This window comes from Sceloporus occidentalis, unplaced genomic scaffold (assembly GCF_023333645.1).
Source record: "Sceloporus occidentalis isolate IW3139 unplaced genomic scaffold, rSceOcc1.0.p SCAF_5, whole genome shotgun sequence".
Lineage (NCBI taxonomy): Eukaryota > Metazoa > Chordata > Lepidosauria > Squamata > Phrynosomatidae > Sceloporus > Sceloporus occidentalis.
The window spans coordinates 3,905,802-3,921,635 of record NW_028316985.1 but is presented as its reverse complement, the minus strand read 5'-3'; the positions used below and the strand labels follow the sequence as shown (position 1 = coordinate 3,921,635).

Here is a 15,834-nt window from a genome sequence, read left to right as displayed (position 1 = left end):
CTTTCTGTTATTTCTGCCTGTGGTACCAAAGCTTCTGGCCCTGGAACATATCTATTTCAATTAACTAAGTTACACCAGTATTACCAGGAATGTCATGTGAAGAAATCCTGACCCGGTATATACACCTTGCAGGGACATTTTAAAGATTGGATGGTCTAGTTGTACACGATTTGCCTTTGAAAGGGATTTATAGTAAGCCAAGCTACTTGTTAGATTAACTTTCCTACAACTGGTCCTCAGAAGCTCAGTGGGCTTGGCAAAGATCAGTTGCAGAAGAGTACCCCAATATGTTGTGGGAGTACACTTGGAAGAAGATAAATTCTTGTCTTGTTCTGTTGTTGCAGCCTCAAAACTCTTGTGACAAGTGTGTTTGCTGTACTCAGAAGATACACCAGTGGGGAAGAACTCCTGTCCCAGATTAAGTGAAGATAACAGAAATATTAATGCATTACACTTTGAGTAGGTGATGTTCCCAACACGTAATACCTCATGTAAAATATCACATCCATCTATGCTCTACAGGCCTGTGGCAGTCAACCCAAAATGTTACATCAAAATGAACCTCAGTCCTTCCACCTCCACCCCTGCAAGATTGCCACCCACTGACCATTTAGGTTCTCCTCTACCTTTTCTTGTGTGTGTGTGTGGGGGGAGATTTGAAAACTCAATTGCTCCTGCCTAAAGTAGAGCTACTGAATTAATGAATAAATTTGAGAGGCCTTTCTTGAGATGGTCTTGTGAGAACTGGAGTTCCAAATGCCCAACAAACCCCATGTCCAACCTCTTGAAATTAACAAAGCAATACAAGATGCAGTGAGAGCTTTTAATTGTACTCCGCTTTTGGCACTGTACAAAGAAACATTTACAGAGATCCACAGTGGTTTGGTTATTTACATTTGTTCCTTGAATTTCCTCCCCAGCATTGCTCCTGGTCCCAAAGCTCTTCTGCACCCAAAGCATCCCTGGCCACCTTCTCCTTTCAGTCTTGGGCCACTTTCGGAAGGTGCTTCAGGTAACAGCTCAGAGCTACTTTGTGCTACTCTACAGACACCCAACTGCTCTCCCTTCTTGGGGAGTATGGATGGGGGGGGGAGAGAAACATAGCCTCCCTCAGTTTCCCTTTTCTTCCCACTACCACATCCTCTACCGTCGCCTCCCAAACCTTCCCACGACATACTTTTACCATCTTTTGCTTCCAACAGCAGGTATCTTTTGATGCCCTCCAAAACAGCTTCTTCCTTTGCACTCATGATACTTTTTCTGCCTTCCCTAAACCTTCTGCAACATTTCCTTAAACCTTCTGCATTCACTGTGATCTCCGTTCAGTAGTTCAGAGCACACAAGCTGCTCTACAGGCCTGTGGCGGTCAACCCAAAATGCTACATCAAAATGAACCTCAATCCTTTCACCCCATCCCCTGCAAGATTGCCACCCGCTGACCATTTAGGTTCTCCTCTACCTTTTCTTGTGTGTGTGTGGGAGGTTTGACAACTCAATTCCTCCTGTCCAAAGTAGAGCTACTGTAAAAAGGCACAAGAAACCCAGATCAGCTGGGAGGTGGGGGGGGGGGGGACTGTGTTCTCCCATTTCCCCAATGGCTCGAAAACGTATGGCTTTTGCTTCACCCGGTCAAGACTCGAATTGGCTTTTTAAATATACATAGCATACACTCCACAAAATCAAATACATAAAAAAAAAAAGAGAGAGAGAGAGAAGCCAATCCGAATGTTGAAAAATCCACTGAAATCGAAGTACAAAAAAAAATTCCCTACAAACTTATTCAAATAATAATAATAAAAAAGATTAAATACTTGACAATTCATGTCAATTCACACAGGGAATGTACAACAAAAAATACACAATTCCAGTCTAGAAGATGGAAACCTGTTGAACTTGAGAGTCTGTTTTCTTGAGAAATGTGGGCATTAGGTCTCAGATGGCCCATCTGTGGTATAAACGTTGGAGTAATCCTGTTGGCTTTTGATTAGGACTGCTCCAAATTAAGCATGTTAGGCTTGATATATAAATCTCAATCACACTGAAAGTCTATTTCAAATAATCATTTTACAGTGTTGATCTCAGGAGAAAAGTAGATTTTCAAAATTTTCTAAATCCTCAGGGAATCAAACCTTCATAATTTGCCATTTTTCCAGTGAAAACTCCAGTGGTAGCAGTGATATTTATCATACACTTTCAAAAAGGTGGGAGAGTCGCACTGTAATCCAGAAGCCCTAAATTTCCTCCCCCAGAACAGACTCCAGTTCAACAAATGGTTTGCTGAAAAACCAGTAGCTGCCATAAACATAAACAACAACAAACAGAAACCACACAGACGTTTCAGAAGGAGTAACCCACCCCTGCCCATCATTCTCACATTACAAGGAAAGAAAATGTACACTTTATTTATAAATAAACAGTGGAGAAGGGCGTCCATCTCCTTTAGACAAGGGTCTCTTTCCGTTTGCCACTGAGCTGGCATTTCTCCCGCGTCCTCCGCAGCCCCGAATGCATCCGGTACATCTTGGTACACTTGGATTCCTCGTTCGTGTCCATCACAGAGTTGCCCTCTGGTGTGTTCTCATCGAGCTCCATCTGAATGCTGCCAGAGAGCGTCGACTGCCTCCTCAGGATTTTGGCACCAGACAAGGAGGGATTGTTCTCTTCCACTTCCTCACTGAGCTCCGGCAGCTCTTTCAGCTCAGAAGGCACAACTGCCGGCTGGTAGGGCGCGATGGCGGAGCGGATGCAGTTGAACCACTGCTGCTTGTGGAAGATATCATTGGCCTGCAGTGTGTGGGACTGGCCTGGGGCGGGGTCCCTGAAGCGGACGCGGAAGATGTTTTTCGCTAGGAAGGAGAAAGGAAACAGAAAGTTGTGTTAGGGTTGTTTGACAGAGTTCAAGTAGCGACTGCGATATGTGGCTTGATTCATATGAGGAAGATCCAAGAGCAACACATCACTTGCCTACGATTTTGCTACAGTGAAGGATGGATAAACTGAGCTGCCACAAGCCACATGCCAAACTCCACTTTTGTGGCCCTTGAAGCCCTCTTCCATCCCTCAACAATTTTTAACAAAAAAATTTGGCATGATTTTCTCATTGCTTGCCCCAAGACCCCACAGAGTCCTCCAAATTCATGAAACAACGAAAATACCCCACAAGCCCCATCCCCAAAAGACCCCAGAACCACTTTACTCCCAAATTCTGTTTTCCTCTGCAGTCCTTCTCAAAATGGCAACAGGAAATGGTATGCTATTACTTTTTGTGACCATCTTGAGAGGGATCGCAGAGGAAAATGGGAGGTATTTGGAATTGATGTTGTGGGGAGGCATCACCCATGGGGGGAACTCTGGATGGGAAATTGTCTCCTGCCCTCCATCCAGCTGCTCATCCCTGTTATAGGGTGATCGGGTGCAGCTTATGCTAGTACATTGTAAAGGTGTCTGCTTGTGCAAGTATAAAAAAGTATACACTGAAAGGGGGGGGGATATCTAGGGGGTGGGAACACAGAACGCAGCAGAAGGCTGCAAAAGAGACTGAGATTAGCTGGGGATGCTGGGAGTTACAGTTCAAGACATTTGGAAGACAGCAGGGTGGTAAAGGTTGCTTTCCAGCAAAGCTTTTCCGCACAAAACAAAAACAAATCACCCAGTTCATGTGTGAAGAGTGGGATGGCAAGAGAGCACCATCACAATGAATGTAAGAGTACTAATGTTCCCTGGGGAGCCGCAGAGGTACTGAGGGACAAGAATGAAAGTCCTCAGAAGGACTGGTGAATGGGCAGAGGTGTGACTTGCAGTCAAACCATACAACTGCTTCTGATTCAAGTCCTGTTTATTTTTCTTTCAGTAGTTTTGATGTGATAAAAGTGTCTTAGAAACACTTGACCTGCATCTAGGAGGAGGTCATGAGCCATCCTGTCTAGGATCAATTCGCAATTCAAAAGTTCTGAGCTTTGCAAGTCACGATCAGGACTCGTTCTGAAGTGGGCACAAGACGTACCAGAGACACCAAAACCCACTGAAAGAACAAATTAGCCTCAGTGGTCTTTTAAGCATAAAGAGTTGCTTACTCAACAGTCTTTGGATAAAGGGCATACTACTCAAAAGAAATAAAAGTGATTTGCTTCTTACCTTTATCAGAATTGCCAAATGCCCCTCGAAAGGATCCTCCCATTTTCACATCCCCATCTTGCAAGTCTTCAAGCACCAGATCCTGAACAGGTATTGGCTGCCGGTATACTTGGTAAGAATGGCGTTCGTTGCGTGTCACAGGTCGAGTCAGAACCAAGATCTCTTGGAAAAGGAATACATAGAGTTTCTGGAGAGGGAAAAGAGAGAAAGGTTTGTGTAAATACCTTGGTCAACATCAGAATCTCTCTCACACACATATACATTTTGGGTAGAAGGACTTCACAGAAATACTTTGACATTTACAGTTTGTTTAATCCCCAGCTTCTCTACTTAAACAAGCCAGGGTAGTGCAGTTGAAAAGAATTCCATCCAAGACACTAGAGAACTGCTGCCAGTCAGAATAAACAATACCGGATTAAAATACACCAACAATCTGGCTCAAGATAAAGCATCTTCATCTAATGCAAGCCCTTTCCCCCTCTTATCTGTCCTGCATTCAAAGCAAGGCTACTTCCAGGTCAGAATGGGGCAATGCACAATGCTGAAACTACATTGCTAATGATAACCATCTTCTCATCAGGCCACCACTCCCACAGGAGAAATGGCTTCTTCTAGATCCTCTGGCTATTGAACACTCTTCTCAGGGAAGTCTGATGGGCATCATCATCCTCATATTTTGGGCACCAGATTAAGATGTTTCTCTACTGCCAGACATTTAGATAAGAAGTGAGTGGCCAATTTTTGTATTAGCTAACTGGTTTATCCCTGTAATTTATTTGTATACAGGTTGAGTCTCCCCTTATCTGAAATGCATGAGACAAGAAGTGTTTTTGATTCTTTCAGAGCTTGGAATCTTTGCATACATAAATGTATATCTTGGAAATCTAACTCCCCTGCATAAAGCAAATACCGAGCATGCTCAAACCCCATTAAACTGAATGGGGTTCGTGCATGTGGCAGCGCGGGCGCACCATGGGCATGTGCCCCATTAGTTGCAATAGGACGTGCCTCCCCTTGCACCCTGGGCGGCTTTCAGCTGTATGACGCGGGCGCACTGTACACGTAGCCTAATAATTTTACACACAATATTTTTTAATAATTTTGCACATGACACAAAGTTTGTGTACAATGAACCATCGGAAAGCAAAGGTGTTACTATTTCAGCCACCCATGTGGACAATTTTGGATTTTGGAGTATTTCAGATTTTAGAATTCTGCGCAAGGGATACTCAACCTGTATTATAAATTTTTAAAAAAGGTTTTTTCCTGTTTTAATTGTGGCAAAATGCCCTGCATCTCTTAGTAAAATACGTCTAAATTTTAAACAGTAATAATGGTAAGGCAGAGGAGGAGGAATCACTGGGGAGGGGAGTGTATGGCAGATAGCTTTCCAATGTGTATTCTATCAGCCAAAAATGGCTACAGAACACAGTTCAGGAAAGCCAAATCACATGTACTGACCCATAATTTCTGTTGTCTTTCCAACATGCCAGAGAAATGGGGAAAATGCAGAAAGTATACAATCATCCACCAGACACAACAAATGGAAACCCAAAAGGAATTGCCATCCCACAGGCTTTGATAGGCAGCTGACCTTGAAACTTAATCATTTCAAAAACCATGATGTAAAGTGGCCAACCACAATTTCTTCAAAACATAAACAGCAAAGGAGACACAAAACAGTTTTGACTACAAGAGGCTACGCTGACCTATGAAAAATGTTTTGCTCACAATAGGAAGGAAGGAAGGCCAAGCACCCCTTCTAGTCCCAGCTTCTGTTCTAGAGAAGCAGCATTAGCCAAGCTTTAACAGAGTCATGTTAAAACTGAAAATCACCATCAACATCAACGCAAGCGATTTCATGTTTGCAAGGACTCCAGGATGCATGACATCAGCAGGACTGTTCGGAAATCACCAAGTGACCCACTGTAAAATGCATGGTATGCTTTCTATGGTAATTCTGTACTAATTATTTTGCAACTACAGTGGTACCTCGGGATACGAAATACCCAGGTTACGAAATTTTCAGGATACGAAAAAAAATAATTTAAAAAAAATTTTCCGGGTTAAGAAAGTTTTTTCGGGTTACGAAAAAACTTTTGGTGCTTTTCGGCGCGATTTCACACCAAATCGCGGCTTTTCCCCATTAGCGCCTATGGGGATTCGGCTTGCGAAAGCCTTTCAGGTTACGAAATTGACAGCGGAACGAATTAATTTCGTAACCCGAGGCACCACTGTACCTGTAATATGAGCAGATACCAGCCCTACTTTTCCTCTTAGTGAAACCTGGCGCCTTCCAAGGGGTTCTTTGTCACCCCACCCTAAACTTGGCACCAATTGTCCTATGGGGGAGCTTTGGGGGAGACACCTGGCATCAAGGACTAGAAAGAGAAGGAATTCTAATTCTGACTCAGTAAGACACAGTTCTCTATGGTTTTGATATGATGTGACCCTTAAGAGTGTAAAAAGGAGAAAAGAAACAATGGTAGATACTGCTGCCCTATTTCTTTATTTCTCCTCCCTTAAAGAACATGTACTCCACCAATTTGAGACAGGATAACATCAAGCTTAAATTTCACCTAAGACAAGGTGGGGATTCATCTGATGCTCCAGATATTGATGGACTGCAACCCCCAGCATGTTTCACCACTGGCTATGTTAGCTAAGGTTGCTGGGACATGAAGTTTAACAACTACAGGATGGCCACATTTCTCACCATGATCTCAGGCAACCTTGCTTTGCTTGGCTATTCCATAACCATTCTTGGTTCCAAGATGGCACCACAATCCCTGCATTATTATAGATACTTACATGGCCATTCTTGTTCTTTAACTCGCCATGGCACAGGAGTACTTTGCTGGCTTCAATCCGTGTGTCTCTCTGTTTCTCATCAAGGTACTCCAGCTTGTCAATGTAGTACTGGCATTCAGACTCTCCTTTCTTCAAGTTGATGTCAGAGAGGACTCCTTGGATTATGGAGATCTACAAGTAAAGTGTCCACCAATGAATGACTCTTGACCACTGAAGTCAGGATGTTAAGCACAGGTGATGATTTGATAAGAGATGGGGAAGATAGTGTTGCATGACTAAAGGCCACAATAAGAGTTTCATTTAAACACCTCATTGCTTAATGAGACCTTCATTGCATAAGTTCCGAACAGGAACTGGCCAAGACATTTTGGAGCTTGAATGGAGAAACTCCACAGGCACACTACCGTCTTACAGCAACTGGTGTAACATGCTGGGGTACAACACTCGCAGGTACGTTTGTACACAAGCCACAAGGAAATGAGCTAAAGCCAAGCACATGCAGTGCCAATGTGCTTGCACAGCTCCTGCTCATTTTAATAGGATGGGGTGACCCCTTCCAGATGGATCCCGTGGGACAGGTCTGCCTGCTCCTTCCTTTGTCATGGGCCAGTCTGTCAAAACTTAATGCCAGCTAATAATTACCCAACTCTGAAATGAGGAATCCTATGCCACATATGATTCATGGGGGGGGGGGGGGGGGGGGCATTCCTAAGTTTTGGAAAAGTTACTTTTGGATGATGCTGGCTATGCTGGGTGGAGGATCCTGGGCACAATAGTTCAGAAATGTAACTTTCCCAAGCTCTGACCGCTTCAAGCTAATTTGAACTACAACTCCGTAAACTGCATTTACATTTTCATGGGGCAAAATCATTCATAGCTTTCCCTGAAATCTCTGGAGCCTGGTGCTGATAATCCACAGCCACTTACTGCTTCTTCCAGAATCTGAACGTCTGGATGATCGTTCGGCGTATGCCTAAGGATTTCCTTCAAGAGGAGCGGGTACTTCACAAGACGACTCCGAGGGATATCTAGAAAACTCCAGAGGTCCAACTTGCGGCTGAAAGGAGATTCGAGGCAACGCTGGAGGAAGTCCTGGACTCTGCGATCTTGCTTCTTCTGGTCCAGAAGAGCTTTAGCTGCCAACTGGTTACTGCAATAATCCTTGTAGGCATTCAGTCCTGGTAACTAGAAAGAGATACAATGACAGAACATTTCTTAACAACTATTTCAAACCCACTGACCTCCTCAAATGAGTCAGGCTGGATACTTTACAATATTATATACGAAACTAAGTTTTTGCAGTTAAGCAACACCTGCTTTACTGAAACAGCAGAGTGGGAGAAAGCAAGAGAGTGACATATTAGACATCCAGCTCCTCTGGCATTCATAGCTGCACCTGGATTAAGAGAGATCAGTGCAACCTCATGCCTGAAGGTGTCCAAAGATGTTCACATTATATTTCTCCCATGTTCAAGAGAGAGCTTGTGAACCCCATTATCTCATCATACACTATTCTTTTTTCAGTTTAAGCGTGCAAAGGGGTTTCAAACTCATCAATTTCTTTTGTAACTTAGCTTCAATAGATCTTATTTCAAGTATTTAAGTCATAACACTGGTAATCCTTACTCAAAGGAGGCTAGTGTTATTATATAGGCAGGTGGCTGAGACGTAGCCATTAGCATATAGCCTTCTAAGTGTTAATTTGAGATCAGAAACAGTAGGCATAAAATCACTGACTATAACAGGTAACAGATACAGAAATAATTCAGGCCAGAGTAGTTTATTATGCTAATAAAAGCTCAGCCAATTTTCACCAGCTCTCATGGCTTTTTAAGTCATAAATCCTGACAGCTGAGATTTCATAGGAAACTGGAGGACAACCAAGAGTAACTCACCCATTTCACAAGGATGGGTCCAATCTGACCCACTGTACCATCTGGTCTTGTTGCCTCTCCCAGTCTTGCGAGAAAGTCTGTAACATACACATAAAATGTATTAGCACCCATTCCTGGGATACAAATCAAAAGAAGCCTACATGTTAGATAATCCAAATTTCATGCGGAGTGCTGGGGATGACCCTTAAAGCCCTCTACAGTCTGAAGTCTGCATCATCCTAGAGAATGTTGTGCTCTCTCTCTTATAAAACAGCCTTCTTTAGTGGGAACTGCAGTGATTTTATTGTTGTTGCCATGTAAAAACCCAGTTTACCCAAAAAGTCATCCTATGGCTGGAAAGGTTTTTTATGTGGGATTTTCACACAGCTGTTTTGCCTTGTTTTTAGAGTGAACATTGCATTTGACAGATCAGTTTGTTCCAATTTGTTTTGTAAGCTGCTTTGAGTCCTCTGTGGACAGTAAATAATGTGTTGTATTAAAACGAAGGCATGAACTTGAGCCTTTCCTAGAGTTTGGGGAAGAGCTTACCTTCATGCAAAGGGATATAGGAATCCAAGTCCCCAAAGATGTGAGTCAGCTCTTCTTCGGACATAATGGACAGCTTCAACATGGGGTCATGGTAAGCCTGTGAACAAACAGGGGTGGAAATTAGCGAATCAGAAGGTCTACGAGGGTATGGAAATATAGAGAAACAGGTCAGAACCTAGAGATACATGCTTTATATTCAGAAGGTCCCAGGGTCAATGCCTATGCAGGCCACTGAAGGACTCCTGTTTGGCACACTAGAGAGCAGCTGCCAGCCAGTGTTGATGAAACTCACCAACTTATTATAACCAAGCCAGCAAAGCCAAGGGTAAGACATGCTGGGAATTGCAACCTAAAAGCTTTGCTTTGTCCACCTCCATCCTAGAAACCTGTGGCAAAAACTTGCAAAGGACTGTGGGGCTGCTCTGGAGAATCAATGCCCCTGAAAAGAGCAGGCATACTACTTTTAATACCATAAGCTGGGGTCATATCCTGAACTTTCCTGTTGTTAGGTTAGGAAAGGAGGACAGACCCAAAGCTCAGACTTCCAGATTTAACCTCTCAGACTGAGGCTATGAAGGCAACACACACCATGTTGCCTTGAAGATTTCTGCCCTCCCTTCAAAAACCAACAAAGGCTGCATGAGAATTCAGCATCACTGCTGCAAGATGTAGCCTGTAAATCATCTCACTGAAATGTAGCAGTCAACAAAGGAGTAGCTAACATACCTACCATTGCAAGGAAGTAAGCAATGCCTTTAATGGAACAACAGGCAGAGTTTACTCCTTTGTAGAATGCTGGTGGCCCAGTCCAGCGTAACAACTTGGTTTTAGAAGTACCTTTAAGCACACATTAAGACAACATTTGCAGCCATTTTAAGGCAATATATTGCCTTGACATGCAATCTATAAATGAGAACAAAGACTAACCTTTCTGGCAAGCTTCAGGTCCTCAATCAAATCCTGCTCACCCCGGGACATTTCGTATATTGCCTGTAGAAAAACGAAAGAAAAAAAATGAAAAAGACCATCAAATATCTGTCATATTGCCCCAGAATTAGAGCCAATATAAAGGCTATCCTATTTCTAGCTATGCATTACTGAAGACATTGGCCCAGTACAGACTGCCCAAGAGGGGCGGTCTGCTGGCGCCCTGGTTTGCTCTGTGAGGAAGCTGCAGCGGACAAACCACTGAATAAACAGCCCTTATTTGCTCTGCAGGTTCTTTTTGCGGTGCCATAATGACGCTGCAGGGCGCCAATGGTGCACTCGTGACATCATTATGGTGCCACAACGTGCAGACTCTACGCATCCATCGCATCAAAATGGCAGGCACCGCCATTTTGATGTATGGAAGACGTGCTAGGGTTGTGGGGCATCTGTAAGCGACACCCCGAGGCAAACCTAGCATGTCACCAAGACATGCCAGGAGGCCCGTCTGTACCGGGATGTTATTTCACTGCCGATTTATAGTGAAATGGCAGGAGGTGAGCCATTCCAGCCCCACCAATGTCAGCAAACACACTCCTGGAGGCTCAAAAGAAGGGAAACTCAACGGTCAGGTTGCCACACACCCACACCCCGTTCTACCTTGGCTTAGCAGGCAAACAGAAGAGAAAGATTTGAATCACCACTGAGAAAAGCAAACTCTTCGTCACGCAAGGAGGCTCTGAAGCCTAGACACCGAGCCAAACTAAATACTCTCATATAGGGCCTTGTGTTCCATTTCAACATGAAGTGCTAAACTCCCTCAAAGGGTTGAACTTTGGCCCTCTTCATCTCATTTGCTGCGCAAGTCACCAAGGCTAAGGCATCTCTTTTGTTTGGGTCCTATGTGAAACCACAGATTGGCATTTCTGCCTTTGTCATTCTTACATTTCATCTCAAGTATATTATTGCCTGTACTCAGATGTCGCCACCAGCAGAGAAAGATTTTAGCAGGGGAGATTTAAGAGACGCAGTAGGGCATTATCATAGAATCATAGAATAGTAGAGTTGGAAGAGACCGCAAGGGCCATCCAGTCCAACCCCCTGCCATGCAGGAAATCTAAATCAAAGCATCCCCAACAGATGGCCATCTAGCCTCTGTCTATAGACCTCTAAGGAAGGTCTTTAAAGAAATTGTTGTTGTCATCAACTTTATTTACACCTCCCCCTTTCCCCTAAAACTGAGGAAAAGGCAATTCTTTTAAAACACCTCCATTACCAGTTGCTACACTACCCATCAGCCTCCCTAAACTGTAACATGGAAATTAAACAACCCTGTTCAGAGCTGATATCATTAAAGTAGTTTCTCTCCTGTGAATGGAAACCTCCCAATCTGCATGGTTTACTCTAGGTATCAGATCTGGGGCTTCAAAGGTTATGCAAATCAAGAAACTGGGTGACTGTGTGGAAAGAGATTAAAAAGGCTAAAATTGCAAATATGACTGGTTGATAGGGGACACAACAAGACAAAAGCTGACACTTCCCATTTCATCCCCCTCCTCACACCAAAACCACTGTTTTCAAAAGCAGTTTCAAAACTATGGGAGCTAGAAACATGGAAGTGTTTTCTCCAATGAAGGCCAAACTACTCCAAAATCCCAGTTCATCCCTGGATTCAAACAGCCCCCTCTGTGTCTGCCAAGGAACTGCCCAAAGTATTTGAAAGTGCTGCCCAAAGTGCTGCTTACCTCTTGACGTTTGATTTCTTTTGTGCTCAGTGTCTCTTTCATATTGACATCCAGCGTCTCGGACCAAAGTGCACTGTTTCTTCTTTTTGGAGGTGTTGGGGCAGCCGACCGGCTGCACGACTTCTGGATGCTGCCTGGCGATTTGCTGTCGCTGCGAAGGGAGAATGACTGGAGGGAGAAAAAAACAATCAATTTTTACAAAGTTGTGTATGTGAGTAGCTTTTTAAAGTACTTTCGGATATATGGTACAGAAAAACTGTTACAGAACATTTCACACTAACTGGGGTGGCAACGTGGCTTACTGAGCATGGTGAGAGCATGCATGGGCCTAAACATACAGCATGACATGCCAAAGCCTGCTGCACTAGCCTCTAAATCAGGAGTAAGCAAGTGGGCAGGGGGGCTAGAGACTCATTTCCCCTCTAGATATTCCCATGGGCTGCCCACCATCACCACAGAAAACCCATTTTCTTTTATCATACCTCTCAAAATGGAAGTATTCGGAAGTAATCCAGACTATGATCTGCTTGTGGGGATTGATGTATTTTCACATTTGGGGGGTTTCTCTGTAGTTTGGGGATAAAAATTGTCCTATGGGGGAGCTTTGGGGGAGACACAAAAAGTGGCTCAAAGGTCTACATGTGGCCCCTAGGCTGTGCCTTGCCCACCCCTGTTCTAAATTAAAGCCTACAAGTAAAGCCTTAAAGTGGCAATTTATATTTTGTTAAATATACAGCTTCCTGGAACACAACAGACCTCTTGTTTTGCTGCCTTGCTGGGACTTGACAAGGCAGTTGAATTGTCAGGCACCTGGTAGGCCACAGGACAGGAAAGCTGGATTATGAGTCACGCACCCCTTCTGTAAGACACTTTGCTCTTAATTTTTCCCATTGCCCCTGCCTTGCGGGGAGAGATCCTGCTCATTCTCCTTGTTTTTATCCAAACCCCACCCTCCCTTCTCCATCCTACCAGTTTGAATCACATTGCTGAAGGGTAGGGTTAATCTCACAGAAATGGCTGCAAGAGTCTGGTTTCATGGACATAAATAAGTGTAATTCTACCTCTCCCAAATTTGGTGGCATTAACAAGTCAGGCGAGCTGTGCTCTTTTGTGGACTGTAAAGGCCCTCACATCCCTGACCGTATTTATACAGTTGGGATAGACTGTGTCTCTTATGTGACAGGCTTCCCTGATGTCACGTTCCTATTATGAACAGCCGGGTAAATTCAGACCTCAGCACATGCTGCAGCATGTCAGCCGCAGCTCATAAGTGTTGGCACAGGCGGCAATCTGACGTCCATCCCCCACTGGCTCATGTTATGAGAGGAGGGAGTTGTTCCTTATGGAATTACACTGGGGTCCTGAGCAAGGCTCACCCTCCCTGAAGATCTGCAGAATCACTCAACAGAGCAGAATTTGGCATCCAAGGCCATGCACAACTCCAGAGTTGCAGTTTTGTGGAGAAATGTTTGTGTTTAGATTTGTGTTTAAGAGACTAAGTCAGCTGAGATAAGGAAATCCGAGAGGGTCTCAAAATAACAGAGGTAGAAGCTTTGAGGGGAGAAAAGGAATGCTAAACTCATGTTGTCTAACTGGAAGTACTGAGCAAAGTACTCCTGTGCTTTCTTCCTGGTCCTTTAACAAGAAATGGCTCACAGGACAAACAGAGAAACAGTCCACAACTCAATTTCCTTCTTTAGACTGATGAGGGAGCAGCATAAACAACAGTATGTGTGTTGAACTATTATTATTATTATGGTATTTATACCCCGCCCTTCAGCTCTAAAGGCTATCAGGTCAAAACTAGGACTCTAAGAGATCAGGTTCGAATTCTCACTTAGCCCTAGAAAGCGCACTGTGTGCCCTTGGCAAGTCACACTCTCTGAGTCTCAGAGGAAGGCCATGGCAAACGCCTCTGAAGAAATCTGGCCAGGAACATTCCATGACAGGATTGCCATAAATCTGAGTCCACTTGAAGGCACATAACAGACAAATCAGGACTAGAAATTTTTATGCTGGGGAAGGCAAGGTTTGAGGTTTTACAGGAGCCAACTGTAAGGGGCTTCAGAGTCCCTTTTTTGCACTGGGATCATGGACAACCCTCATTCTGCAGCCTATTATGAAGCAACATTTTCACGTTTACCTGTATTGTCTGTCCAAACCGCCGCACTGCACCATTTCTTACAGGAGAAATCAGGTTTGCCAAGGAGGTGACCCGAGCCAGAGGCCGGACGCGCTTATTGCTAGGCTCCTGCAAACAGATAAAGGAAAGAACAAGTTGTACTGATGGTTTACTCAAGATTTAATACGTTGACAGTGTCCAGACTGCCTTGGGGGGTAAGTGGTGGGAGCTGCAGAGAGCAACGTTACAGATTACATCAAGGTATCCAGCTCCAAAGCAAAGGGAGTCCTTCAAGATAAATATTTTGTTTAAACATTAAAGTTATAAGAGCTGCAAACAAGTTACTCAGGTCAGCAAGAAAGGATAGCAAAGTCCAATGTAGTCATGACAAACAAGGGCTGTTTTCAGGACACACGCTGTGCTGCCTGTTTCCCTAGGTTCATAAAATGCTTTTCTTTTTTCCGCCTCCACCTTGCCTTTTTATAGTGATGTTTAAATGAAATCCATCCAAGTATAACAGTTCTGAGTATCTAATAAATGGCTTAATACCACACACTGCCACAAACTCTATGAGGGTGGGGCTCTCTTCCAGAACAGGATTTTGTTAAACACTTTTTTCCACACACAAAAATCTGTGTGAAGAAGCATTCACTTGCAGTTTACTTGTGCATCATATCTAGTGATATATTTGGAAAATGGGTCAAAATGTGTTTTGAGTATTGAGAAACAGTGGATCAGAAGACTCCTGGATTGATAAGAATCTTTATTGTTTGGGACTTATTCTATGCAAAAAGCAAGTGTGGCTGCTTTTCTGTGTTTGCTTTTCTGCAAACTAATATGTGCAAATTTTGTGCAGAGCAGTTTGGGGGTTATTCGATGTAAAAAAAAAACAAATGTGGAGGTTTTTCTGTGCAAAAATAGTATGTGCAAATTTTGTGCTGGGCATTTTGGATCTTAATCCATAAAAATTTAACTGCTTTTCTGCACAAAAATACAAAAAATTTGTTCAGAACAAGTACTGAACTGTGAACAGTCTTTGAAAACTTTGCTTTTCAAAAACTTTTACAGTGGGAAGAAACTACATGAAATTACTGTTACAACTGAAGGGGTGAAATACTGAAAGGCCAAAACCAAAAAGATCCAGAAGCTAACTAATACCTTAATACTGCATTGCCCAGGGCTATGTCATTGGTAGGGCTGTCATGAAAGAGATAGCATTCTAAAGTTGCACAACTTGCTCCCAAAGACTGTAATATCAGGATTTCCCTTCAACTCCCTGAAGAATATAGCCTGCTCTCTCTTTGGCCGAATTCCCCCTTTTCAGATTCTACTTTCATTTCCAGTTCCCCTTCCAATGAAAGCCCTTGAGTGAAGTTTTGTCAGTTAGCTAGTTTATGTACAACACAGAGCACATCATAGATTGCATGTTACTGACAATGGTTATGGTCTTGCCAAAATGACACCAGCTTTGGCACTGATCAGACCTTTAAGGGGAAAGTAGCCTACAATGAGTTTCTCAAGAAAGTGGAGCCATCCTGCTGAGTGTAAGCTTGAGCCACTTTGCACCAGCTTGATATTGTGTTTTTAATATGTTATACTGTTTAATACTGTCTTAAGGGGGGGAGGGATAAAGTGTTTTTAATTGTTGTATTTTATATTTTACTGTTGTCAA

The 15,834-nt window shown here is 43.5% G+C and overlaps 1 protein-coding gene across 2 annotated transcripts in view; it reads right to left on the bottom strand.

The window, feature by feature from the left end:
* Nucleotides 1-804: 804 nt before the first annotated feature.
* The window catches only part of NET1 (neuroepithelial cell transforming 1), a 99,015-nt gene continuing 83,985 nt past the window's right edge, over nt 805-15,834 (bottom strand). For both annotated transcript variants that reach the window (XM_089527437.1, XM_089527439.1), the window contains 9 exons: nt 14,184-14,291; nt 12,041-12,208; nt 10,296-10,358; nt 9,369-9,465; nt 8,841-8,917; nt 7,873-8,130; nt 6,946-7,116; nt 4,135-4,321; nt 805-2,846 (listed from right to left, as the gene is read on the bottom strand). In XM_089527437.1, coding sequence (XP_089383563.1) covers nt 2,440-2,846; nt 4,135-4,321; nt 6,946-7,116; nt 7,873-8,130; nt 8,841-8,917; nt 9,369-9,465; nt 10,296-10,358; nt 12,041-12,208; nt 14,184-14,291 — 1,536 coding nt within the window. In that variant the 3' untranslated portion in view covers nt 805-2,439. The remainder of the gene's footprint in view (nt 2,847-4,134; nt 4,322-6,945; nt 7,117-7,872; nt 8,131-8,840; nt 8,918-9,368; nt 9,466-10,295; nt 10,359-12,040; nt 12,209-14,183; nt 14,292-15,834) is intronic.